This window comes from Ambystoma mexicanum, chromosome 9 (assembly GCF_040938575.1).
Source record: "Ambystoma mexicanum isolate Mex_15411 chromosome 9, UKY_AmexF1_1, whole genome shotgun sequence".
In the NCBI taxonomy this organism is placed as follows: domain Eukaryota; kingdom Metazoa; phylum Chordata; class Amphibia; order Caudata; family Ambystomatidae; genus Ambystoma; species Ambystoma mexicanum.
In genome coordinates, this window is record NC_090931.1 from 908270662 (window position 1) to 908298139 (window position 27478).

General features: G+C 49.3%; 1 protein-coding gene across 2 annotated transcripts in view; it reads right to left on the bottom strand.

Annotated features, from left to right (window-relative positions):
- Window positions 1-21808, bottom strand: part of COL6A2 (collagen type VI alpha 2 chain) — a 95054-nt gene extending 73246 nt beyond the window's left edge. The window contains exons 1-2 of one of the 2 annotated variants that reach the window (XM_069616047.1): window positions 21666-21808; window positions 1902-2027 (exon numbers count right to left, since the gene is read on the bottom strand). In XM_069616047.1, coding sequence (XP_069472148.1) covers window positions 1902-1998 — 97 coding nt within the window. In that variant the 5' untranslated portion in view covers window positions 1999-2027; window positions 21666-21808. The remainder of the gene's footprint in view (window positions 1-1901; window positions 2028-21665) is intronic. The other variant, XM_069616048.1, reaches the window with a different exon arrangement.
- Window positions 21809-27478: the final 5670 nt, after the last annotated feature.

Genomic DNA, 27478 nt, shown 5'->3' on the forward strand with positions numbered 1-27478 from the left:
GATGTCAAGAATGAGGGTGTCACAGAAGCGGAAAGTGGGAGTCTTTGAATAGGACACAGACCTGTGGATTTCTGGGGTAGAGGCTGGTCCTGGGCTTGCATGTTACACAGCTGTATTAGGTGTGTGTGTATTGAGCTCGAGTATGGATTTCTATGGTGGGCTCTGGCTGTGAGTGTTGGGTCTCGGTTGTGGTTTGTGCAGTCTAATCTAGTTGCTATATTTACCTACTGGTTTTTGGAAGTCTTTTTTTTGCAGCAGCCTCTGTTTGTGTCGGGGGGTGCAGTCAATATAATTGATAACGAAAGATCTTCAACGTCCCCCCGACCCCTCTCCATTAATGTTCTGGGGACAGTTTCCCTGAAGAATGGACATTTTGTGATAGAAGGATTCGTGGTGTGCCTTTTGAGATGGTTTCCGGGGCAACCACTGGGATGGAGACAAAGGGAGAACATGACAACTGGAGTAGTGAAAAGGAATTGTGGGTGTCGAGCCCCGCTTCCACTGATGGAATGATCTGATCAGAGCTTCTCGGCTCCGGTCAAGATACCAAGCATGGCCAAACATTTGTTTACAAGGAACTGAGCATGCTCGGGCGGAGCTTACTCTCATTGGTTCATTCCTTCTGCAGTGGCACCAAACTTAACATGACTAATATCCTGCTCAGCTTTTCCAGGCCTTGGTCTTGAAATATTTTGCTGGGCATCACTCAATGCAAAGTGTAATTATCTTCACTTGCGTTAGTGCTTTGCTGCAGTTGTTGGAGGGCACCAATGTTCCGCTGGTACATGAGTAAGTAGGGACACTGGTCAATCTCTTGTCATATTAGCGGTTGTCTGTGTTTTACTTGCTTATCTAGAACATTATTCTGGATGCCGCCCATGGCGGAGAACGGTCTAACTGTTCTAGTGGGAATCCTCCATCTGGTGGGAATCCTCATCTTGTGGGAATGCTTCATCTAGTGGGAATCCTCATCTGGTGGGAATCCTCCATCTGGTGGGAATCCTTCATCTAGTGGGAATCCCCCATCTGGTGGGAATCCTCCATCTGGTGGGAATCCGTCATCTAGTGGGAATCCTCATCTGGTGGGAATCCTCCATCTGGCGGGAATCCTCCAGCCGGTGGGAATCCTCCGTCTGGTGGGAATCCTCCATCTAGTGGGAATCCTCCATCTAGTGGGAATCCTTCATCTAGTGGGAATCCTCCATCTAGTAGGAATCCCCAATCTGCTTTGGTGGGATCCATTCCTATCCCGCATGCTTTGGGACCTGGCGTTTTTCATTCTATGGTGCACTCTGGTTGGGGGTATACCTGGTGGTCTCTGTTTGCAGAATGTTCCAGCAGACCCTTGTGTGTTTGTATAGTGAACGTGGGTTGTAGAGTGGTCTTTGGATTTAGATGGTGACTGTCTCTGGAGGGCTACAGGTGCAGATTGTGGGCAGGGCCTGGATGTGGGTTGCATCCTGGGCTCGGGAGGTTGGCATGTGCGGTGGACACTTGTTGAGAGGTTTTGCGGTGCGCTCTGGTTGCGGGTCTATCTGTTGTTGTTTGCTTGTACGACTCTAGCCATAAGATAAGCAATTCACTGTGATTGTGAGTTGTATACTGGAGTCTCCTTTGTATTGTGCATTGTCGTTTTAAGGGTGTGTGGTGGATTATAGCTGCAGGCTTTGCGGTGGACTCTATGGGTTGTGTTGTGGTCTCTGGTTATGGGTGTGTGTGGGTGTGTGTTGTGGACATTCGTTAAAGGCGTACGTGTTGGACGTAGGATCTTGCTTGTTGTGTGGTGAAGCCCTCTCACTGGTTTGTGTAGTGTGCATTGTTTGGTGGATTCATATGGATAGACCAAGTTAGGTTTGTGTGACGGGTTTTTGTTGGAAGTAGTTGCCTTGTTCTCTTCATACCTGCACATGAGGCTGCACCTGGCACATCCAGCTGGGCGAGGAGGGACCCCAGCATTCCGCACAGGAGGCAGGAAGCGAAGAAGCCTTTGGCCAACATGTCGGCAGCTCCAGCTCACACCGTCTCTCCTGCCAAGAGAGCAACACAAAGCGTCATACAAAGCAATGCTATACATTCAGGTATTAAAAGAAGTCCTGGGTCAATATTATCAACATGGGAGAGCGCTGTTATCCGAGGCCAGGCACTCCGGATGTTTTGGACTACAATTCCTATCAGTCCAAGCCTACGTAATCCATGATGATGACCCATGGGAGTTGTAGTCCAAAACATCTGGAGAGTCAAAGTTTGCAGACCCCTGACTTAGGGGAACACTGCGCCGTGTGGGAGCATTGCGGGTCAGGGTGACCCCGTTGACCTGTTGGTTTCTCCCAGCACAGGGCAACGCTGCTGAAGTGGGAAAGCACTGCCAACCAGTGGAACACCCCTGACTGCGGAAATAACCGTGCCCTGGAGGATCCTGCTGACATGGGAAACATGGCTGACATGCGACATCCGACAGACATGCGGCAAAACTGAGGTTTTGGGTAAACACTGCTGACCTAGGGAAAACACAGCAGATCCCCGAGTAACAGTAACAGTAACGTCCTGGGAAATAGTACTAATCTGTAGGATTACTATCAACCTGAGTGACTGGCTAACCAGGGTAGCACTGCTGACCAGTGGAGCACTATCCAACCCGGGCAAACTACTTACCTGGGGAAATACTACCATTCAGACATGCCCTGAAGATGGGTTCCATGTAATAATGTCCCGCAAAAATGTCTCCTGACAAAAAAAGTTGCCATTTTTTGCGGAGACATTATTACATTGAACATGGCGGGGACACCCCGCAACCCCTGAATTATTGTTTTTTTACAAGGGCAGCAGGGGACATCACCGCAACTCACCCCGATACATAATGCCACCATATACAATGTCGCCAATGGCTTTCCCCGGCGACTTTATGTATGGGGACATTATTTGTGGGGACATTATGTATGGGGACATTATTTGTGGGGACATTATGTATGGAGACATTATTACCTGATACCCTGATGATCTAGGAGCCTTAAGCACCTGTGGGGTGCAACTGATGTAGGGAACACTGCTGATGTGAGGCAGCCTGCCACCCTGAGAGAAGGAACACTGCCAAGCAGGGGACCCTTGCTGACCTAACACCCTCTACAAACCTGAGTTAACACTACCAGCCTGGCGCCGAAATGTCGAACGGGGGAGTCTCAGCCGAAGTGAGGACCCTGCGGAAATGCAGAACTGGAAACCCTGCCAATTTGATGGAATGCTGCTCCCTTACAGGCTTTGCCTGTCAGGGGGCACCCTGCCAACCTGCAGAATATTGGTAACCTGAAGAACTCTGCCGTCCTGTTGTGAGGATACAAACCTGGAAAACACTGCCACCCCAGTATCGCTGTTGACCTAGCAAACCTCTGGCAAGCTGGGGATGCCTCCTGACCCGGAAATTGCTTCTATCACAATTAGACAAACACTGATAACATTGCAGCCTGGAGGGCAGTGCAGGGCAGTCCAATGAGTTTAGGGAACCTGTTAGCCATGGGGAACACTGCTGCCTTGGTGAACACTGCTGATCTATGGCCATGCCCACCCTGTGAAGGAACGGCCTGGGGCACTGTTGACTTCAGGCATGCTTGCTACAAGTGGAAAATGGCGGAGGCGGCAAACTGTTGACTAGGAGTCCTCTTGATAACCTAGGGTAACACTGATGAGACAGAGGACACTGCTGACTGGGTGAATGCTGCCATGCTGGCTGATACAATTGACACTGCTGACACAGGGGGTGGCGGTAGCCTGCTGACCTGGAGAACACTGGTAAACCTGGGCCTCAATGCATACCAAAGAGAACATGGTGTGGGGGAACGCTGATATCTTAGAAAGCCTCCTGACCTGGGGCCAACTGTTAAGAAAGGGAACCACTGCGGAACTGGGGAACAGGACCAAACCATGGGAATCTTCAGAACGAGTGATGGTTGCGGGGGAAAAAAGGCAGCATGGACTGAAGGGGTTAGGAGGGAGAGACATTGCAGGAGGAAGAGGAGGGGCCTCAGGGAGGAAGAGGCAGGCAGTTAGGAATAAAGATAGCTTGATGTACGACGTGTCCTGTCGTCCTTGTGTGTATGGAGATTTGAGGGATATAACAGGGACCTCTATTATCTGCAGCTCATGTCAATGCACAGTTCTTTAAGTGCACGGCAACAGAGGCTGGGGCGAAGTGGAATGTTCCAAGCGAGTGTGAATCGGTGATAAGAAGTGGATGAGCCCATTTGTACCTAGGAGCCCTCTACAGCCCCCCCCCCCCAACTCCAGTTAACTATCTGTACCATTTTACAAGACAATGGGCCTCATTACGGCTTTGGCGGTAGCCATGCCGCTATTGGCGGCATGGCTGCCTCCAAAACCAGGTCGGGGTTACCTGAATGGGGAATTACCGGGCATTCCGAGTTTGGAGGGCCCGGTAATTCCTCCCTCAGGGAACCCGGGCCCGAACCTTCCCCATTCCCATTCGAGCCCCAATAGGGCTCAATGGGAATGGGTGCAGGGAGCTAACAACGGGCCGATTACGACCGGCCCGTTGTTAGCTCCCTGGTCCCCTCGCGGTACCCGGTAACGACGCCTGGTTTTACCAAGTGTCCTTACCGGGTCCCGCGAGGGGACCTCGTAATCAGGAGGAATGGGTTTAACGGGTCCGCATCCATTAGCGGCACCCGTTAACCCATTCCGCCTGACTCGTAATGAGGCCCAATGACACTGGATACGCTTTTTTGTGGAACCTTTTCTCCACAGCCTGCACACTTATATATTACAGATCTGTGTCCATACCAAAGAATGACTCTTGGCAGGTGGCCTTGTCACATTTCTTTTTAGATTTCGCATTGAAACCACAACTTGCCTTCAACGGCTGATTTTTTTTAGTACATTTCAAATGTTTTTATTACAGAAGTTTACTTTTTTATATATCCTGTGTGCCAACGTGCCATCATGGCCAGTGGACACTCTTCCTGAGGCCATAGGCACCACAAACACAACTACAGTGCCCGCATGTCCAGTAGACTACATGCCCGGGCAAAGCACATCAGCCATGCCCAGTAAGCTGACCCTGTCTGCTTTGTCTACTTGACACCATGGGCCGCTGTGCCTGGGCCATTGCACAAGACATATACTGTGCGCAGAGTCAACGCTTTATATATATTTATTTAGTCGTTTTTGTACTACAGTTCTGCAAAATATAATGGGCAATGTTCTATTTTAGCTTCCTACTATAGTCCTGGCCCCTGAGACAGAACTTCACAAACCTTTCGAGTGAGTATGTTTTCTGAAAGGTTTCATCCTGTTCTGTCCACCGGTGGCAGGTAAACCTTTACAAAACCGCCCCACGCACATTACACATGAATCCACCTCCGGGTCCACAAACCTTGTGGCCAAAATGTGCTCTCTGTGTTTCTTGAAATAGCATATTCCACCCCTCTGCGGTATCTGCCCATCATTGCTTCAGCGCCACCTATAACTTAAAACTATTGCAGTGAGTACGGACACACAGCTTGTGGGTGTTTGGGATTGCATTGACTCTGCATGGCCAAACTAAGCCATTGCCCCCAACTACCTGTCCCTCCCCACCCCAAAAGAAACCCTCCTGGTAGCTGACCGTAGCTCTTTGAGGTAGCTCTAACATGCTGTTACATCAAACGCTGTGTTTTCTTCTAAGTGCTAATGGCAATAATGCATCTCCTGGTGTAATAAAAATGTCTTAAGCAAGTGTGCCTTCGGCCACTTCATTTATTGAACTATATGTGTGTTCTCATATCTGTTCCTTACACTGTAATCCTGTTAACAAGCAAAACCAACAGTGTTGGCTTGTTTATGGGTATTAGATAGGCGTTTGGCAGTCACCAACATCATTTGGTTAGGTACTCACACAATTTTACAACATTTTATGACCAGGCAGTAGCCTTGTAGCAGTACATGGCAGATGCCTGCACTTGCCTGCAAAAAAGCCAAAACGGTCTGCTTTCTCAATGCTTGTTTTTCCTGTAGGAGAGAGCAAAAATTGCTTATGTGAGTTTGCATGGGAAGTACAACTTTAATACTACTCCCCGTAACGTTGCCCCCTCCCAGTCTAACTGAACCTCACAGACCGTTCTGAAAAGATGCAGTTGTATCTCGATTGATTGGGAGGGTTTTGTGTAGTTTTGATAAACACTGCCAAAGTTACTAACAATTCAAAAAGTGATAAAACTTGCCCTTTATATGGGCAGTCAAACGTATCCATAATTAGAATTGCTATTTCAGCGGTACGCCATATTTTGGGAAAGCCGTATCGTCGCCAGCTGTTTTGGCGTGGTGCAGTGTGCCCGGTTGGCTGCAGCCAGCGGGACGCGCCGAAGTATGACCCAACACCGCACAGCACAATTTCTTGAAAATGCTGACATCCAAAATACTAATAAATGCACTGTTCTGGATTTCACTGTAGTCAAGGAATGTGCGGCCCGCTGAGCAAGTGAGGTTGACAGCTCAGCATCACGTGTTGAGAGAGCAGTTCATTGCTTCCATATACTGACATCCCTACTTTGTTTTGCATGTCAGCATATTGAAAGAATGCATGGCCTGTGACGAATCGACTTCCGGGGCACCAGTGGTCCTGGGATGAATATCGGTTTCTAAACCATCATTCAGCCCCACACTTCTAGTACACCAGAGAGGATTCGAACAGATTGGCAAACAAGTCAATTATAAACCTCCTTGTCCAATTTTGGTAACATGGATGGAACGGCAGGCTTATTTCTGCAAGGTCGTGGATCGTTGGTTAGTTGCAACACAGCGAAAATACAGTTATTACCCAATGATAAAAGGGACTGTCCAGTCATGGTTGTATAAAAATATCTACTTTACTATTATTAAAACAGACAGTTCTAGCACACTACAAAATACAACCCACCCTGTAAAGGAACGCAGAGGACAGACAGTTTCATGAAGGAAAGGGATGCACTCTGGATACTGACAGTAGGGTAGTCGGTAAAGCAATCAGTCTTAACTGTTCAAGGTTATTTGGTTTCAGCACCAAGGGGTCATATATATCAGTAGGGGCCTTCAGGGAAGGACTAGGGTTACAGAACCACAGTGTAGCTCGTGCTCGAGATGATCTTGATGCGCGACAGGGTCAAGAGGGTTCTAGGATCCCTTGCAGCTCCTGCGACAGAGTTCAAGACAGGAGACAGCTGCGAGTATCAGGCGGCAAACAGTTCGGCAAGCGAGGCCTGAGGGACAGCTGCAGGCTGGCCTACACGGCAGCTTGGGGTCAAGAATCGTTGTCTCTTTGCTGGTTGGCAGATCTGGAACGCTGGACGAGGCATCTTGGACGGCTTTAGTGACTGCAGCATGACAACAGTCAGTGGTGCAGCTGGTCGCGGTTCGTGGGCTCGACTGCCTCAAAAATGTCCTCAAAAGATGGACGCTGGTTGATGCTTGTTGTGGCACTACACCTAGCTTCTTCGCTGGGCATGTGTCGTCCTTTAAGGTGGACGGTCCAAAGCTGAGGAGAGTGTTTGCAGGCAACTGCCTTGTCCTTTGGTCAGAGACCCTCTGGCACTTTCCGACTAGGAAGCTTCCTGGCAGAACCTAGCAGGGCACACTGTGTGCTGGCTGGGTACCGATTCTGGAGTTGCTCCCTCTGTTCCTTGGGAGATGTTTAGGGGAGGGATTTTGCTTCCCTCTTGGAAATCCTGGCCTTCCTTCACTAGTGGAAGATGTAAGGCAGACTGTACCTTTATCCAGGGTCCAAATGAGTCCTTATTACCCCTTTCAAAGTCATCGAATGGTCTTCTAAGAGAGAGGCTCAGCCCTCTTTTAAAGCCAAATGCAGCCCCAGCGATTGGTGCATGCTAAGCCTACCCTAATGAACCAATCCTGGGTCCCCATCAACAAACTTATGGTATGCGTGAGGTCATAACCAGAGTGCTTTGCAACAGGAAAGGTAAGGGGTGACAACATGTACTACTAACTCTCACCCATCTTCCTGTCTGTTGTGTATCAACGTGTCTCCCTGGTTAATTGAGCTCGCTGTAGCTTCTATTCAAAGCGCAGGTCTCCCTTAGAGTTTGTGGCAAAAACAGACTTTCTGTCTCCGTCAAATCACATACTTCTTCCCTCTTAAAGGGGGTCCCCCATCAGGTGTTGCCTACTGTAAACAGTTGTCCCAGACATGACATTCACTGCCCTTCATACGGAGGGGTGAGAGCTAGCTTCAAGCTGAACCATTGCATATCAAAGAGGTGATGATTTCCTGTGACCTTTTATCAGTTCTGTGATCAGGCCTCCCACAGGGCTGTTTCAATTATCTCTCATTGGTATACGCTGCCACCAGCAGAAGTTTGACAATTTAAATTCTTTTTTTCTCAAACGGGGTGGATCCATGGAGCCTTTGAAATTTAAATAGGCTGGCCATAGCAGGAGGACAGTGTTCCCTTTCCTCTTCCTGAGATGCTTTGATGGACTTGTGGCTGTCACATTCCAGCTGAAAATGACAGGAGGACTGTGCCTGTAGGCTCTATCCCCCCAGAGTACACTTGACTATGTGTTTGTTATGCGGCGAGCATAGGAAAATGTGTGCGGATTAGCCTAACACATTTTCTGGATGTTGATCTTCCAACATTCCAATTAATTACAAAATTTCTAAAAAGTCCAGGCGAGCGCACACTCCCTATGTGAATGGTCGAATTCCTCACACGGCCCCCCTCAACAAGTGAAGCTGTGCTGTCAGTCTCACTTGCTGAGCGAGCAGTGCGTTCCTTGAATATAATGTCATACATAACACTGCACTTAATAGTGTTTTACATGACATGAGACAAATGTTTAAGTGCGTCTTTAAACACAATTATCATTTACATTTTGCACTGATTCTGTAGTTGGTAGTTAAAATAATAAAATTGGCAAAACATCACATCATAATCAAACTGAGTCTGAGCCAATAAGTGCCAGGGTTCAGAAATAAGTGCCAGGGCTGAGCCCTGGCAAACACCCCCACAAATGAATCACTGAGTGGCAGACTGGAACTTTGCTGGTTCAGTCAACCTTAAGCTCAAATAACAGGACTCCTCCTTCCCAAACAAATTGATTCACCCGTCAACCTATTTCACCCTTTCACTACAAACCTGCCTCCCCCGCAGGGCAGCTCTGTGCTTGATAGGACCACCGCCACTGCATTTACCTTGGCAAAGGACTCATTGCACCGCCTGCTAGATCTTAAGCTCTAACTCTGACTGCCCCACCCCCTGCCAGACCGTTTGTTTTTACTTGCGTGTCGCTGCTACATACCACATAGAACTAATACCGCACTCCGGTCTCAGGTGCTTCAGCCTGCAATCACCAACACCGCAGGACTTGACCCTGCCCCACCCTCTACTGCACTAACGGCTCCCAGCCACTCCGCTTTCTATGTTGCACCACATGCCAGGAGGCTGCTGCTACAAAATGGCAGATGTGCTGCAGAAAGACTTCCCACAGTCCCTCCCTCATTCACCAACAAACACCTGCCTCGTGCGGTGGGATGCACCAGCAAAGCTCATCCAAAGTTCCTTTACAGAAGTCATTTTCATCTCTAGTTGCAGCACAACTCTTTTGCATTTTATTTTTGGATTTGATGTATCTCCTTATGAACTAGTCATCTTTGTAAGGGGTTAACAATACACTTATCATTAATAGTGTGCAGTTTCAAAAAGCCTTTAAACTGCAAAATTAGAATAAGTGCTCTAGAGACACCCATAGGAAAAGAATCTCTGGGCTCCTAATGCAGGAGGTAACACCCATGGCTCACTAGAAGGAGACACTGATAGCCTTGCACGGTATGCAGTGATTATATTGAATACAAAACTAATAAAAAAATAATGAATGAAAAAACAACTAATACCAATATAACTAATTTTGAAAAAAAAGAATTGGGTTGTGAGAGGGAATAGTGGTTGTGGGGGTGGGGAAAAGTATTATTTAAAACATGGAGGGGCTTTGGGAGGAACCCCCCAAAAACAACGAAAAATGAATTTGATATTTTGGGATTCGTTTTTTTGTATTAGTTATTATTCCATTAGTTATTATTTCATTTGTTATAATTGCATGTAACCGTCTTGCACAGTACACGTGGTAATTTAACAGGTCAGTGGAGCATATCTGCAGCCATGGAAAGCCAAGACAAGGGTTGGGTAGCATTGAAATGGATGTTTATTACATCCACATTTGCACTTCACAAACCCTGCATGGTGGTGAAAAGTTGGAGACCAACCAGGACGTAATCACAAGTAGACAAATGAAGGCCAAATACCCTGTGGAAGGAAGAACGAAGCGGCTGCTGGAGGTTTCAGATGGTGCAGGGAGCCTCTGATTACTGGTAACTTTCCTTACTTGAAGCTGTATTCCCCCGCATCCCGGGAGACACATTCAGGGCGGTGTGCACCCATCACTCAGTCCTTCAAACAATGGAGGAGGCAGTGGGCAAGAGCGGTTGGGAGCGCTGCTCCTCTACTTTTAAAAAAAGTTTTCTTGTTCGTATACTTTTCTTTTTATAAGAAACCATTCCGGAATGGTTTCATTTTAAAATAAAAGTGTAGGAAGAAGTTTAAACTTGTACTTCAGTGCACTGCACTGAACGCTCCCTTTATCAGCAGGCGCATTTGTTTAGAGACATAATTACACTACTTCTTTTTGTACACTTCGACCACTTGAAGGAGGGTCCACACCACAGACAGCAACTCTATTGTCAATCACCTACTACAGAAAGAATCATCAAACAAGTGCCCCCGTTCTTGGATGGTCCATGCCAGCACCTTCACGCCTTCCTTTTTCTGTACTTGTCTACATCAAAATCTGACAATCATGAGATTAGGAGAAGGGGGACGAGGAAGAGTGGGGCTCAGAGTAGTAAAGATTACTTGTAAGTAATCAGGAAATTAGCTCCTCACTGCGGTCCTTAAAACGGCAAGGATGCAGCAATAAAACAGACTTTAAAGTAGAGAGAAAAAGAAAACAGGCCAGAAGCACGAAAGCTGCAGCACATCTATTTCACTAGAAGCAGAAGATAGCCTAGGCCGCGGCCTAAATATACGATGAAACCATATTTTTTAAGAACCATCACCAATCACAACATTATAGTGACAAACAAAAGCTGAAGGTGGTGCCCAAGCCGTTTCCCTAAAGATCTCAGAATTCAAGAGTCCTCCAGCTTCTGCCCAAGAAGCAGTGATCCCTTGAGTGGACCTACCCTGAATCGAAGGATGGGACGAAGACTGATGATCTTCACAGGCCGCAATGCCCACTTGTTTAACCCATCCACTCAGAGTCTGCATGCGGGTCTTTGTATCCCCAAGACCAGAGCCAGAATTCTGAACGGCTCTCGCATCATGGCGAGAATGAAATAGAAGAAAGGACAACATCCTCATCATGCTCAAATCTGGGAACACGTGAAGGGGGAGGTCTCAAACCAGACCTTTGGGTAGGAAGTGAAGGAAAAGGTGTCCGCAAATCAGCACCCACAGCTCTTTCAATCCGCACTATGGAGTGATCAGAAATAACACTTTCCTCCCGAGGAACTTGAGTGTTACCTCCTCCAGGGGCTCGAACGGTGCACTGTTCCAGAGAGCCTGTGCATCAACAAGAGATCCCAAGCTGGAAACAGAACCCTCTAAGAAGACGTAAGACCTAGGGTTCGTTCCTCTGGTGCAATGTCCTTGAATGTCTCGTTAAACCCTTAGATAGCGAAACGATGAGCCCTCAGCATAGAGACTGTGTAGCCTAGAAAACATCACTATCGTAAGAATTCCAAGATGTTTTAAGGACCGCAGTGAAGAGGGACCACATTTTTGCAGAACGCCTGCAAGAACTAGAGGCACAAAGTGTATTATGGTATTTTCAAGTTGTGGGTCACCTGGATTGCTGACCAGCAGAGTCCACATCTAGAGAATGACCACTCCGAGGACCTTGCCCCTCAACATCTACAGCAAGGGGGGTAGACATCTCAGTGGCTGACTGTAAGAGAGGAGCCACCTCAAGGTAGATGCATCCACGGGAAGGCCCCAGACACGGGGATGACGCCAACGAGGGCACTAGATGGAACCAAGATTTACTTGTCCATTTTGGAATCACTAACAGTAGCCAAGACTTCTCTGAAATGGGGTATAGAACCGTGGCTCAGAGTCCATGTGCTGTCTCCGGGCCAAACTGGAGGAGCTGAAACTGAATTGATGACCGCCTAATACAATTCAAAGGCCCTTGCAGGGTTTCTCTGGGGCAGGAATGTAGAAGTATAATTTTGGCTTGGTGAGACGTTTTAACATTGAGTTCACTGGCTTCCTTCTGTAGGCTTCAACCTGAAATGTTCCATTGATATCTTTTAGATCTAAGTCTTCCCGGTCATGATTGAAATCATGGCGTTGTTTTCTCCTCTGGAACTGGAGAGATGGCTGTCTTGTCCAACACATGTTCAACACCATAAAGAAGGCCACGAGCTTTGAGGGTATTCCTGAGAAGGCTGGCCTCTCTTAAAGTAGAAGACTTTGGGGTGCGAAAGAAAGCAATGGACCAAACATTTTGCACAATTCCTATCAGTGAAACCGTAGAGTCTATGAATGTGTTCTCCCACTTGTGCATTGTGTGGTTCTGTTGTAGACTAAATGCTACTGAGGATCTTGGGAAATAAGCAAAGGACGAGGTGAAAAAAAGACTGGTATTTTTAAGTCTAGTAGTTGGCCTGGAAGACTGAATGATTTAGAGGTCTAAAGGGAAGGTGGGCTCCTAGCAAACAAGGTCTAAGTCTAACCCGAACGAAGAGTTTTGTAGTTTTCAGCCATCTTCTGAATTCACTGCCCTGCGGTCATTTAGCCAAAAAAGAGCTTTTGGCCCTGCACATGAGTTTTTCTGGGCTGCTTTAAGACAGTGCAGCCACTTCTAACATCTTGCTGCAAGAGCAGAACCTGAAGCCAAACCTGCAGACTTCCTGGAATGGGCCGCTGTGTTGAAAAGGAGTCGCACTTATTTCTCCTTCGTGAATAGCCCACCTGCACATTCGGACGCCTCCACTGCTGAGGCCCACGAATGCAGCAGAGTCCCGGAGCAGGACCTCAACAGAACAGGCAGCATAAGTAGGCGCTCTCAGTGTGATCTTCCTACAGGCAGTAGATCCATTTGAACGAAGACTCAGCTTTGTGATCTAGCAAATCTTTGGGCAGGCCATCTTCAGTTGCAACCAGTGTTTGACCAGAGAAGCTCGGCAGCGAAGGATCCACCATCTCCTGAGAGGATGTGAAGGGATTTAGAAGCTGGCCTCATCTGTTTAATCGGGTTCCTTCTAGTCTTACTCCAAGCAACCTATACAACGGGTAAACCGGCCATGACTGGTGCCTTCCGATGGTGAAATTTCCCTCCCTCAGACAAGGACGATGTGCAGGCTCTGCAAATGCTAGCCTAGTTCCCACATGTGTACCTTCTTCTTCAACGTACACTCCATGCGCCATCACCGACCATGCGCAGCAAGTAGGCCACGTTGCGGTATAGGCCCTGCTTGAAGCCCCTGCACAGCTTGGCACCTAACACCTGCGCGCTTGCGCACGCTGGCATCGCAGTCTGCACTTGAGAAAGGACTCCCATTTGAATAGGCCTCTTACAGAGGAAAAATGTCAGCACCGCTATAGCAGGGTACTCAAGAGGTAAGTACTGATACTAACCCAGCGCTGCTGCACTTAAAAAACAAAGAGAAGAATGAGGAGGGGTAGAGGGGGTGATTTTATGGACTGCCCTGAGGGGTGGGATTGGTTTGAGGTTTCTTTCCATGGCCATATTCTTGGCAGTAGGCTTCTCTCTCTGGGGTGCACTCCCCTCATTTGTTTTAAGGACAGAGATGACTAAGGGCCTGGGATGATAATGGTTGACGCTGACTATGGCTTTCGTGCACCGTGAAGCTGTTGTCTGTCACCACCTCATGTGACTGTGGATAACCATTGGACCCCGAGTATTTGGATAGCCCGGGCCTCATAACACTCCTTGCCAATGTGTTGAGCTGTGCAGGCAGGGTGTCTGCAACACAGCTTAGTCTCTGTAATATGTGTTGGTGATTTGGGATTGTACAGTGCAGCACACTGGAATTGTGTAAACTGTGTGCTTCCTGGGAATGTCAAACTATCAGGCCTACTGGAAGTGTAAAACTGGGAGCTTTTTTGGAATATCAAACTGCAAGCACAAATGGGATGTAACGTTTACTGGGAATGTTAAACTGGTAGCTTACTGGGAGTGCCGTCAAACTAGAAGGTTACTGACAATGGCAAGTTTACTGGGAAAGTCAAACTGGGATCTTAATGGAAATGCTAAGTTTACTGTGAGTGTCAAATGGGGAGCTTGAAAAAAATGTCAAACTGGGAGCATACTGGGAATGTCAATTTTATTTCGAAGTTTACTTGCAATGTCAAACCGGGTCCTTAATTAAAGTGTCACATCAGGAGCTTACCAGCAAGATGTAGCTTGCTGGGAATGTCAAAATGGAATCTTACTGCAAATAACAATGTTACTGGGACTGTCAGCTTTACTGGGAATGTCAAACTTTGAGTGTAATGGGATTTTTTTTAATGTGAGAGATTAATTACAAGATCAAGCTTACTGTGAATGTCAAACTAGCACCTAATTGAGAGTCGCAACCTGTGAGCTTACCAGCAAGATAAAGCTTACTGGAAAAGTCAAACCGGGGGCGTGCTAGCAATGTCAAATTTACTAGAAATGTAAAGTTGGGAGTTTACTGCAAATGTCAAAATGGAAGTTTAATGGGAAAGCTAAACTGGGAGATTACTGGGGATGACAAGCTTACTGGGAATGTCAGCCTGGGTCCCTACTTAGAGTGTCGCACTGGGAGCTTACCAGCAAGATCAAGCTTGCAGGGGATGTCAAAGCAGGATCTTTCTGCAAATGTCAATGATACTGCGAATGTAAATTTTACTGGGAATGACAAACTTTGGGTTTACTGGGAATTTTAAGATGGTACATTAATTTCAAGATCAAGCTTACTAGTAATGCCAAACTAGCACCTTATTGAGAGTGTCAAACTGTGAGTTTACCAGTAAGATCAAGTTTACAGGAAAGATGAAACTCAGAGCTTACTGGGAATGCCAAATCAACTACAAGAAGTGGAATTGGGTGCTTACTGCAAATGTCAACTTAGAAGTTTAATGGTAAAGTTAAACTGGGACATTACTGGGGATGCCAAGTTTGCCGGGAATGTCAAACTGGGGTATTACTGCGAATGTCAAATTTACAAGGAACACCAAACTATGAGCTTTCTGGCAGCGTGAAATGTGGGGCTTAATGAAAAATGTCAACCTTACTGCAACTTTATTAGGAATGTCAAGCTTCTTAAGAATGTCAAACTTAGCACTTATTGGGAACGTCAAACTGGGAGTTTATGGGCAATATTAAGCTTACTGGAAATGCCAAAGTGGGCGCTTACTGCAAATGTCAAACTGGGAGTTTAAAAGGAATGTTAAATTGGGAGATTGTAGGGGCTGCCAAGCTTACTGGAACGGTCCAACTAGGATCTTACTGTGAATGTCAACCTGTGAGTTTACTGTGAATGTCATATTTACAGGGAATGTCAAACTGGGGGTTTTATTGGAATGCCAAGCCTATGTGAAATTCCAAACTCGAAGCTTACTGGCAATGTCCAATTGGGAGCTTACTGGAAATGTCAATCTTACTAGGAGTGTATTTGAATACTTACAGGGAATATCAAGCAGGAGCTTTTACATGCAACATCAAGCTTACTGTCCGGGAATACTGAACTGGGAGTTTACCAGTAAAATTAAGCTCATTGGGGAACTCAGGCTGAGAGCTTACTGGGAATTTTAAGCGTACTTGAAATGTTAAATTGGGAGCTTAGTGGAATGTTAAACTGGGATCGTATTGAGGATGACAAGCTTACTTTAGTGTACGACTGAGAGTGCTGTGGGAATGTTAAACTGGGAGCTTAATGGATATGTTAAGCTTACTGGGAATGTTAAATTTACTGGTAATGTCAAACTGGGAGTTTGTTGTGAATGTAAAGCTTTCCTTAAATAAAAATGAGGAGTTTACTGGGATGTTAATCTGGGAGTGCTTAATGAGAATGTCAAGTTTACTGGAAATGTCAAACATGGAATTCACTTTGAATGTGAAGTAGGAGATTACTGGGAGTGTCAAGCTTACTGGGACTTCTAAACTGACTGAGAATATAAATCTGTTAGCGATGTCACAACATATCATGGCATGACATCATGCCATCTTATATCATGAAATATAGCTTTGACATATCATGTAAAGACAGATCATGATATGACATAATGAATTCACAAGGCATGTGATATGAAATATCGTGACATTGCATGACATAAGATATGGCATGGCGTGACACAGCATAACATATCACGACATCATAAAAAGGCAAGTCACTGCATATGATGCTGTGACGTATCAAGACATGATATACCACGACACATCGTGATCCGTCATGTTGTGACATGGGATTTTACGAGGCTTGCTAGAGTTGTGACGGGGAATGCTTTCATTTCCCAGACTGCATTGCTGGTTGTGCATCCAGCACAGTGATAGAGTTAGACTGGTCTCGCACTGGTGCAATGCAGTGATTTTCATGAGGGTTTCGATCAGCGGAATAAACCCATTGACGCTGGCATCCGCCGGTGCTAGCAATTCTGCGTATATTGTCATTGCACTACGGCTAATACCATCTATAGCTGACCACTGTGCTGAGGATACAATTAGCAATGCAGATACAATTAACCATTTCGGGGGCATTCTGCCTGCCTCTATGTGATATCATACAAACTGATGTATTGCCCTACCACTGGTATAAGAAAAGGATTTGGGCTGGTGCTTCGAACAGAGACAATACTGGCACTGAGCCAGATGCAGACCCCTGCATATGTATTAATATACTGCCACTGCATCCAGAACACACGCCATCACTGCACCCACACTGAAGGCAGTCCAAAGCGGGGCACTACCAGGGCAATGCAAGTAAAGTGTGTGTGCTTGGAGTGAGTTCCTGGAGGGGAGTGCTGCCAGGTACCCATAGAAGCCTCTCTGCTTGAAGGTGGCCTGGGCCTTGCACTCATGTCTGGTCTGCGTGGATGCGAGTCCCAAGAATTCTGAGCTTATAAACCCATGGCACGCCTCCCTGGTGATGCCCAGTGGGGCTTATACATGCTTCAGAGTCCCTGTGGTCTTGTGCAGAAAAGATGGGGCCTCACACCTCATGCTGGACTGTCGTTTTGGGGGGGGCAAGCCTGGTGTGCATGCGGTCTTTCTCCTTTGACGGTATGGCGGCCTGAAGAATGATGGTTTGGAGGGTTGCCCAGAGTAAAGCCGGTGGTTATGATTTATTCAAAACCCTCCATCCACCAGTCTTCAGTTCTGTTTTAGTTCAGGCCACCCCAGCAAGCATGGAAGCCTGGAGCAGGGACTTCGCAGCCTCCCCCACTGCTGGGTTCAGCCTCGCTGCAGATCGAGGCCTGGACCAGCAGGTGGCGCACTGGCCTCCCTCTTTTCTGGAAACAGATCGTCACATGTGCTGGTACAGAATAGCCAGGAGCAGACAACGATGGGTTAAGTGAGCTTAACGGCGATTGGTCCCGATGTGGAGCCTATGGGGAAAGTGACATGGTGTGCACATTGCGCATAATGCAAACTCGCCGTGATGGGCTAAACAGGCACAATGCCATGGGATGCCAACGCGTGATGCACACTGGTAGACATGAGAGTAACACCTCAGGAAGCAGAGCGCCCCCTCTGGTGACACTTATCCCGGAAGCACTTCAGATGACCGCTATCCCTTAATCTACACACATCTCAGTGACGCCTGGTGCAGCTGTGCTCCCCATCAGATTAGACGTATTGCAGGTCACCTCTCGGCCCTGCATGAGACAGCAGCGCTATCTCTCAAGGTATACACCTCTCGGCCCTGCATGAGACAGCAGCGCTATCTCTCATTTCACAAAGGCGTCAGTGATGACTGAGAGGCTAGAAATATACACTAGATTGAACAGCTCTCGGCAATGGTTGAGAGAGCAGGTCCAGCTCTGAGGTTAAACAGCCCCCAGTAACCCCCGAGACAGCAGGTCTCTCGCTCGAGTTACAGGGGTGGCAAGCTCAGTCCCAGAGAGCAGGCTGGTCGCAGAGGTCACTCAGATCCTCCATGGCCAGGACCCAGGAATCACAGTTATCTCCTTGCATAGTACACACCTGAGTGCTGAATACGACCGCAGAGATAGCCCTCCTGACAGAGAGCTCTCGGGGTGCCCGTTGGAGGTTTTGCCATAACAGAGGGCCTTGAACTCTCAATAGAGTCCTCAAAGGGACACCCCTTGGAAACACCCACCCAGGCCTACTGGCTTTGCCAATGTGTGTTCAATGATGCTGTTGGTTTTATCTCCAGCACTCCTGTCGGAAGAGAGTGTCGTGTGCGAAGGACATATAATGACCCCAGAGTCAGCCACCCCATGACAATGACCTCTGAAGTGTGCCTGCCTCTCTTGTGGTGTGCCCCTGAGCAGTCACGTGGGGTGTCATGTACAGTACAGCAGCCCTGTTGAGAAGAGCCAGTCCTTTGCTACTGAAATTGTAGCAGTGCCGGTGCTCTCCATTATAAGCATGGCTGGCCTGCTGGTCCATGCAGGTAATGTGCTAGCATACAGGGCAGCTCCACCCAGAAGCGTGGGTAATGCACCAATAACGTGATGGCCACCCTGCTAAGAAGCGGGAACATGTGCATTAAAAGTCTAGGAGCCCTCCTGGGGGCAGATAGAATGCACAGTCCAACGTACAGCAGCCCTACAGAGAAGTACTGGCAAGGAACGCATACACGTTTAGCAACCGTGCTGAGGAATGTGAGTAATGTTGTATGGCACATCCAGCAGATCCACTTTGAAATGCTGGTAATGTACCAATAAAAGGGTAGCGCCCCAGCAAAGTAGTGCAGGTAATGCACACTGAAAAAGTAGAGCAGCCTTTCTGAGAAGTGCAGGCGATGTACATTAAAAGCATGGCAGTGCACACACACACACACACGTTCTCAAAAGTAGAGCAGCCCTTCTGAGAAGTGCAGGTGATGTACATTAAAAGCATGGCAGTGCACACACACACACACACACACGTTCTCAAAAGTAGAGCAGCCCTTCTGAGAAGTGCAGGTGATGTACATTAAAAGCATGGTAGTGCACACACACACACACACGTTCTCAAAAGTAGAGCAGCCCTTCTGAGAAGTGCAGGTGATGTACATTAAAAGCATGGCAGTGCACACACACACACACACGTTCTCAAAAGTAGAGCAGCCCTTCTGAGAAGTGCAGGTGATGTACATTAAAAGCATGGCAGTGCACACACACACACACACGTTCTCAAAAGTAGAGCAGCCCTTCTGAGAAGTGCAGGTGATGTACATTAAAAGCATGGCAGTGCACACACACACACACACGTTCTCAAAAGTAGAGCAGCCCTTCTGAGAAGTGCAGGTGATGTACATTAAAAGCATGGCAGTGCACACACACACACACGTTCTCAAAAGTAGAGCAGCCCTTCTGAGAAGTGCAGGTGATGTACATTAAAAGCATGGCAGTGCACACACACACACACACACACACACGTTCTCAAAAGTAGAGCAGCCCTTCTGAGAAGTGCAGGTGATGTACATTAAAAGCATGGCAGTGCACACACACACACACACGTTCTCAAAAGTAGAGCAGCCCTTCTGAGAAGTGCAGGTGATGTACATTAAAAGCATGGCAGTGCACACACACACACACACGTTCTCAAAAGTAGAGCAGCCCTTCTGAGAAGTGCAGGTGATGTACATTAAAAGCATGGCAGTGCACACACACACACGTTCTCAAAAGTAGAGCAGCCCTTCTGAGAAGTGCAGGTGATGTACATTAAAAGCATGGCAGTGCACACACACGCACACACACACACACGTACTCAAAAGTAGAGCAGCCCTTCTGAGAAGTGCAGGTGATGTACATTAAAAGCATGGCAGTGCACACACACACACACACACACACATACTCAAAAGTAGAGCAGCCCTTCTGAGAAGTGCAGGTGATGTACATTAAAAGCATGGCAGTGCACACACACACACGTTCTCAAAAGTAGAGCAGCCCTTCTGAGAAGTGCAGGTGATGTACATTAAAAGCATGGCAGTGCACACACACGCACACACACACACACACACGTACTCAAAAGTAGAGCAGCCCTTCTGAGAAGTGCAGGTGATGTACATTAAAAGCATGGCAGTGCGCGCGCGCGCGCACACGCCCACACACACACACACACACACACACACTCTCAAAAGTAGAGCAGCCCTTCTGCTTCTGAGAAGTGCAGGTGATGTACATTAAAAACATGGCAGTACACACACACACGTACTCAAAAGTAGAGCAGCCCTTCTGAGAAGTGCAGGTGATGTACATCAAAAGCATGGCACTACACACATACGTACTCAAAAGTAGAGCAGCCCTTTTGGGAAGGGCAGGTAAGGTACATTAAAAGCATGGCAGCACACACACACACACGCATGTACTCAAAAGACGCACAGCCCTTCTGATAAGTGCGGGTAATGTACATTAAACGCACGGCAGGACACATGTATTGAAAGGTAGAGCAGCCCCGTTGAGAAATGCAAGTAACGAACCAAAAAACAGGCAGAGCAGCCCCAGTGAGCAGTAAGTAACGCAATGAGCCAATAAAAGTACGGCCCCCTGCTGGGAAGAGCAAGAAAGTCGCCCGGTTGCGTAGAGGGGATCATTGGCGCGCCAACAGAACTCCAGCTGCTAAATGCCGCTTGAGGGGTGTTCCCCTGGCGGCCGCAGTGGAGGGGGGAGACTCCGGCGTCTGTGGGTGACTGTCCGGGCGGCAGGCCGACGTCCGGACCCGGGAAGGACATGTGGTACGGGGGTGGCTATCTACAGGCAGCTGATGGACAGGCGGAGGTGACGGCCGCCGGAGGTGATGATAGGCGGGGGGGACGGACAGGCAGGGGTGACGGATAGTTCCGCTCTCCGGACCCTCGGACTTTTTTGAACGAATTAACCCGTTTACAACAAAAGTGATCTTTGGCAGCATAGAGAGGGTTCTTCGGCTGTGGGAGCTTCTTTGCACCCGCATCCTCACCATCCCGTTGCCTCCCCCTTCTTTCTAAAGGAGTCCCTCTTTGGGAAGCACCTCCCAGAGTGTGACAAGTTGCCGTGTCTGCATGCCTCTTCCCCGCCAGCCCCCAACCCTCCCAATGCCCTTCCGCGCACTCCGTTCTCCCCCCTGGGCACCTCGCTGAAAAGGCGGTGGGCGCACCTACACGCTCAAACAGCTTTACACGTGCAGCGCGAGTGACACGACCCCCGGGATAGCACCCAACCCCTCCCTGGAGCCCCTTTGCCTAATACTGCAGCCCTCGCCCGCCAGAACACTCCTGCTAAGCCCCTCCGGCACCTCCCATCCCCACCCGCAGCTCCTTATTGTGTATTTGACCCCCATAGGGTTACTGCTTGAGAATTAGTTGATGGCGAGGTGGGGGTGCGTTTAGTGGGCAGTTGATGGTCAACGCTGTCCCGATGGGACGAGTGTTGCAGTGGCTGCCACTGTCCCAAGTGTACACCCCGGAGCTTATTCGAACCCCCAGTTACTCCTACCTGAGAAATGAACGCGCTCTCCGAGCCCGGGACCCCCGGGACCCTCCGAGCCTCGGACCCTGGAGCGGCCGACTCAGGCTTTCTTCATGGGACGTCCTCCCGCAAAAAAGGTCCTTTTTCCCGAGGAGAGGCAGGCAGGGAGTGACCGAGGCTTTCCCAGAACACAGCATCTGCCCCCCGAAAGAGGTCCCCGCCCCTCGGGCCAGCCCTCCCCAAAGTGGGCACTTACTTCCCACCCTCAAACACACCTACCACGGCTGCACTGCGCCGCTTGGGCACGTGGCGGCGCTGTGGGACCGCAGCACCCGGAGCTGGCGCGGTGGGGCGCCAGAAAGAGCGCTCGGCCAAGTGTAAGGTCGGCGGCCTAACGCTCAGCACCGCGCCAGGCCCCCGCCCCCACCCTCGCCTGGGTGGGGGCTATTCCCCTCCCTCCTTCTCCACTTGGCTGAAGTTTGAGGGTCCACATTTTACCCCCTCCTCTAGTTCCGTCAGATGCAGGATTTGAAAAGGCGGGAGAAGGCGCGTTCCGCCCCGCCTCGAGGGACCATAAAGCAGCCGAGTTTATTAGCACAGCGCGCCTGGCACTTCAATACACACTCAGTACATGAAGGTAAACATACGTGATACTTGTGTACACTGCGTAGGCGTGTGAAGCGAGGCCCTCGCTGCAACGCTTCTTCGCCTCAGAGGCGTTTCCCCCGCGGCCCTGGGGAGATGCCAGGAGCAGGAGACACGAACCTAGGTCTGACTGGGGGGTTCGGTGAGACGATGGGGGAGATAAGAAAGGCACAGTTCAGAAAGAAGAATAGAGAGAGCGAGGAAGGGAGAGAGGAATAAAGGGAACGCAGAGAGAGAGAGAGAGGGGAAAGGACCGGTCCAAAGGCAAGACAGGCAAATGTGTGCTCGTTTTCTGGGGCCAATTAATGGGGTCACTTTATAATGACACTGGGAACAGTATAATGACACGGGGTGGTAGTTTTACAATATGTTCCTCTGCATATGTGCGTTGTAATACACAATCTCCCAACCATTTACGCCCAAAATGTTACCCGAAAGCTACTCTCTGTTTACCATGAACAGTCATGAATTACAATGTCCAACTGCGCGCCACTTTTTTTGGTGCAGTTCCGGCCCTGGGAGGAATAGAACGAAGGAGAAACAAGCAGGACATTAGACGGAAAGAGGAGGAGAGAGGAGAGTCTGAGAGTTGGAAGATTGGGGGCGATGGGGAAACACGGCTTTAGCTCTTGGCCTAGAGCTGGAGACCAGAGAAGCAAACGTGGGCACCTGACCAAGAAGGTCTGAGCGTCGCTTAAACCGGGGAACATTCCTTGATCTCCACGTGGCTCAGCCTGTAACTGTGTGCTATTATGTACAGAGCTATTGTGTAACCCACTCCCCCCATTAGATGTCCGTTCGGCCATTCCCCGCCGCCGCCTGCTTTCTGCCAGCCATGCCGTACTACCCACAATGCCACTTCGCACGAACTGTAACTAGCGCCTAGATGCCCGAGGGTTTTTCGCGCTGAAATACACGCAAAAACAAATACATAAATAAATACAGCAGCCCACTTTGGTGACGCCTCTGCCGCAACACATTTTCCGTATAGCGCTCCTCTGATTCTCGGAGCTAGGTCCTCTATATCAGATGCCTGAAAGAGAAAAGGAATGAAAGCTAACGAAAAGACCAGGAACAAAAAAAAATAATAATACACTGCAAACGTGGTATCGTTTATGTCGAGAAACTGGGAAATCAAGACACCAATTATTACATCACTTGGTAGCGACACACATCCAGCTTGAAGCACTGTTGCAAAATCTGATGTTATTATAATTAGTATTCGTATGTTACATCGGACGAGAAGATTTTTTGAAGTTGAGAACAGATCAACTCTTCTATGATAAAATTTCATTTTCATTTGCGTAAATCTTCCCAGAAAGCACCGCGGTTCTTGTGACCTATCACCAAGTTCTTCGTTCCAGCTCTTCCGGGAAAACACATTTTCCAGAGTTTAGTTGAGTCCGTTAAAATGTGCAGGACTGGAAACTGATGCCAAAAAATAGCTTTCATGAAAAAGCCCGTGGCTCCACTGAACCCGGCCACAATGACTGGAGAGTAAAGGCCCCGGCTCACCTGCCCGGCACCTAGCCTAGCCCCCCCCCCCGAGGATGCCGGCACCTAGCCTAGCCCCCCCACCCCCCTGAGGATGTCCGGCACCTAGCCTAGCCCCCCGAGGATGCCAGGCGCCTAGCCTAGCCCCCACCCAGAGGATGCCCGGCACCTAGCCTAGCCCCCCGAGGATGCCTGGCACCTAGCCTAGCCCCCCGAGGATGCCGGGGGCATAGCCTCCGCCCCCGTCCCCCGAGGATGCCCGGCACCTAGCCTAGCCCCCCGAGGATGCCTGGCACCTAGCCTAGCCCCCCGAGGATGCCAGGCGCCTAGCCTCCGCCCCGTCCCCCGAGGATTCCCGGCACCTAGCCTAGCCCGCCCCCCCGAGGATGCCCGGCACCTAGCCTAGCCTAGCCCCCCCACACCACCCCCGAAGATGCCAGGCACCTAGCCTAGCCCCCACCCCCGAGGATGCCCGGCACCTAGCCTAGCCCCCCGAGGATGCCAGGCGCCTAGCCTAGCCCCCACCCCCGAGGATGCCCGGCACCTAGCCTAGCCCCCCCACCCCCCTGAGGATGCCCGGCACCTAGTCTAGTCCCCCAAGGATGCCCGGCACCTAGCCTAGACACCCCCCAGGATGCCCGGCATCTAGCCTAGCCTAGCCCCCCCACACCACCCCCGAAGATGCCAGGCACCTAGCCTAGCCCCCCGAGGATGCCCGGCACCTAGCCTAGCCCCCCACCCCCGAGGATGCCCGGCACCTAGTCTAGTCCCCCGAGGATGCCCGGCACCTAGCCTAGCCCCCCCCAGGATGCCCGGCATCTAGCCTAGCACCCCGAGGGTGCCAGGCGCCTAGCCTCCGCCCCCGCCCCCCAAGGATGCCCGGCACCTATCCTAGGCCCCCGAGGATGCCCGGCACCTAGCCTAGCCCCCCCGAGGATGCCAGGCACCTAGCCTAGCCCCCCTAGGATGTCAGCGGCCTGTAACCCACGGGCACACGTGCTGTAGGATACAGCCCCCCGCCCCCCAGCTTCCACAATATAGTCCAAATATCCCCAGAACCCGCCAAGCACAGGTGGAAGTTCCGCGACACCCCCATTGGGGTGTCTGCTCACAGAACTGGAAGCTTCGGCCCAGATACACCTGAGATCAATCTTTCCGCAAAAAATCCATCGAAAAAATGACTGTCGAAAAATGACCATAAAACCTTCATTTTTTCGACATTTTTCGATGGGTTTTTTTGTCGCATTTTCCACTCAAAAAACCCATCGAAAAACATGGGGGTGGGTAAGCGTATATAGGCGTGGGGTCTCGGGAATAGAATTACATTAATAGGGGATCAGAGTGTCGGGGGACCCCCAAAAATAAAAATAAACATTTTGGTGTTTTTTTTTAAAGAAAAAAATTCGGCAAAAAATCCATCGAAAAAATGACTGTGGAAAAATGAACATAGAACCTTTGGAGACACGGTCCAGTTGAGGTAGATACCATCTTGGACCAGACCGTTGGACCGTTGGCCAATGAGCGCAGGAGCCTTTGGTGACCACCAGGCGGTTCCAGCGAAAGGCCTCTTTAAACTCCAGTCCAACCTTCACTCACAATTATGCACTATAAGTAATCAAAATAAAGAACAGCCATGTGCAATGCTTCCCAAAACTAGATGAGAGCCCGCCAGCACCTCTTACACAATAAAAGACAGCAAAGAAAGACTGAGGCAGCAGAGAAAAATACAAGACACATTCAAAACAATGTTCTGGAAAGAGATAATGAGTTTACGCTGCAAGGTCACAGGAGCCCACACTCAGGTGATTGGCGCCATTGATATGTTATGGAGTATTTTCTAATTTTTACGCCCCCCCATGTGGGTTTTGATTTTCCCTTCATGGGCTACCCCTTGGAGGTTGGATCTTGCGCCCTCCCCTGTATCCGCGTCTGTGAGTGGAGCGCATTGCTATGATGAGGTGTCGAGTGTGTTGGCCTAGCTGGGCAGAGAGCGCCATTTCTGGTGCAACTTGGAAGGCTATCATGTGAAGGGAGGGTGCTGTGGAGTAACATTATCGACCCAGCTTTGAGTGTGTGCTGTGCCCCCGCCCACCCCTGGCGTAACCAGCAGTAGTTTGAGGGGGCATGTCTGACACAAGAGGATTAGGTGTGGCATAATGGTGCAGGTTTGCTATGATGAGGAAATATGGTGGGGCAAGGTGTGGCGTCATGACGCACGATGGGAAGCGTGGGCCGAGGCGTGACGTAATGGCAATGTCATGGGGAGATTTGTGACATGATAAAGTGAGGTTAGATTTGATGGATAGAGGTGAGTTGTGGTGGGGGGAAGTGCCATGTGGCAAGGCATGGAATCATGTGAGGGGGTGAGGTGACATGGTGTGGGGAGGTGCAATAGATTGGGGGGAAGGCAAAGGAGGGTTGCTCAGGCATGCTGGCATGCAAGTCCCACGGCGAGACAGCATACGGCGTGGCGCAATAGCTGGCAATGTTGTGATGTGAAGGCGTATGTTGTGTGATATGATAAATTATGGTGTGTCATTATATGGGCTTGTGGTGTGCTGTGATGAGGTGACGTGTGATACAATGCGGCGTGCTGGGACTGGAAGGGGCCTTGTGTGATGCTATGCAGGAGGTGAAGTGCACAGAGTGATATGGCGGGGAATGTGAAGTGATGTGAGAAGTTGTGGTCAGGCCGGGAATGGTGTGATGTAAAGGGGAGTGGTGTATTGGAGTCTGTTGTGGCTGTTGTGGCTGAGTGCAATGTGATGAGTATGGTATGATCTGTTGTGAAGAGGTATGATGCAGTGTGGTGTAATGGAATGTTACGGGGCATATTGTGTTGTGCAGGGACGTGGTGTGAAGGGGCCTATAATGGTGTGAACTGATTGTGACAAATCAACTTCGGGGACACCGGTGGTCCAGGGATGACTCAATCAGCCCCACACCTCTAGTACACCAGAAGGGACCCGAACAGATTGGAAACACAAGTAAATGATAAACCTCCTTGTCCAATTTGGAGTGGACTGGCAGGCTTATCTCTGCAAGGTTGTTGATCATTGGTTAGTTGCAACACAACAAAAATACAATTATTACCCAATGATAAAAGGGACTGTCCAGTCAAGGTTGTACACAAAGGCCACCAACAGCACACCACTGCTCTATTGCACTTCTCCAGCTCATCCCACTAACTCCCCCCACCCCTCCCCTTTTCTTTGAGAGCCGCCAGAGCGCCAGGGGACCACTCCGGTGGTGATAATGCATGGCACAAATATCCTTTAACATTAACAAATATCTACTTTATTATTACTACAACAGACAGTTCTAGCACACTACAAAATACAACCCACGCTTAAAGAAGTACAGAGGACAGTTTCAAGAAGGAAAGGGGATGAACTCTGGATACTGACAGGAGGGTAGTCGGTAAAGTGATCAATCATAATGTTCAAGGATACTTGGTCTCAGCAAAAATGGAGCAAGAGGTTGTAAAATGTCACTAGGGGCCTTCGGAGAAGGACCAGGGGGGGAGAGCCACACTGTACCTTGTGCTCGTAGAAGTTCTTGGTGCTCGACAGGGTAGATGCTCTCCTCCTAGCTTCTTCCCTGGGCTTGTGTCATCCTTTAAGACAGATGGTCCAAAGCTGAGGAGAGTGTTGCAGCCAAAGGCCTTGTCCTTCTTCCGGTTTGGTTCAGAGACTCTCTGG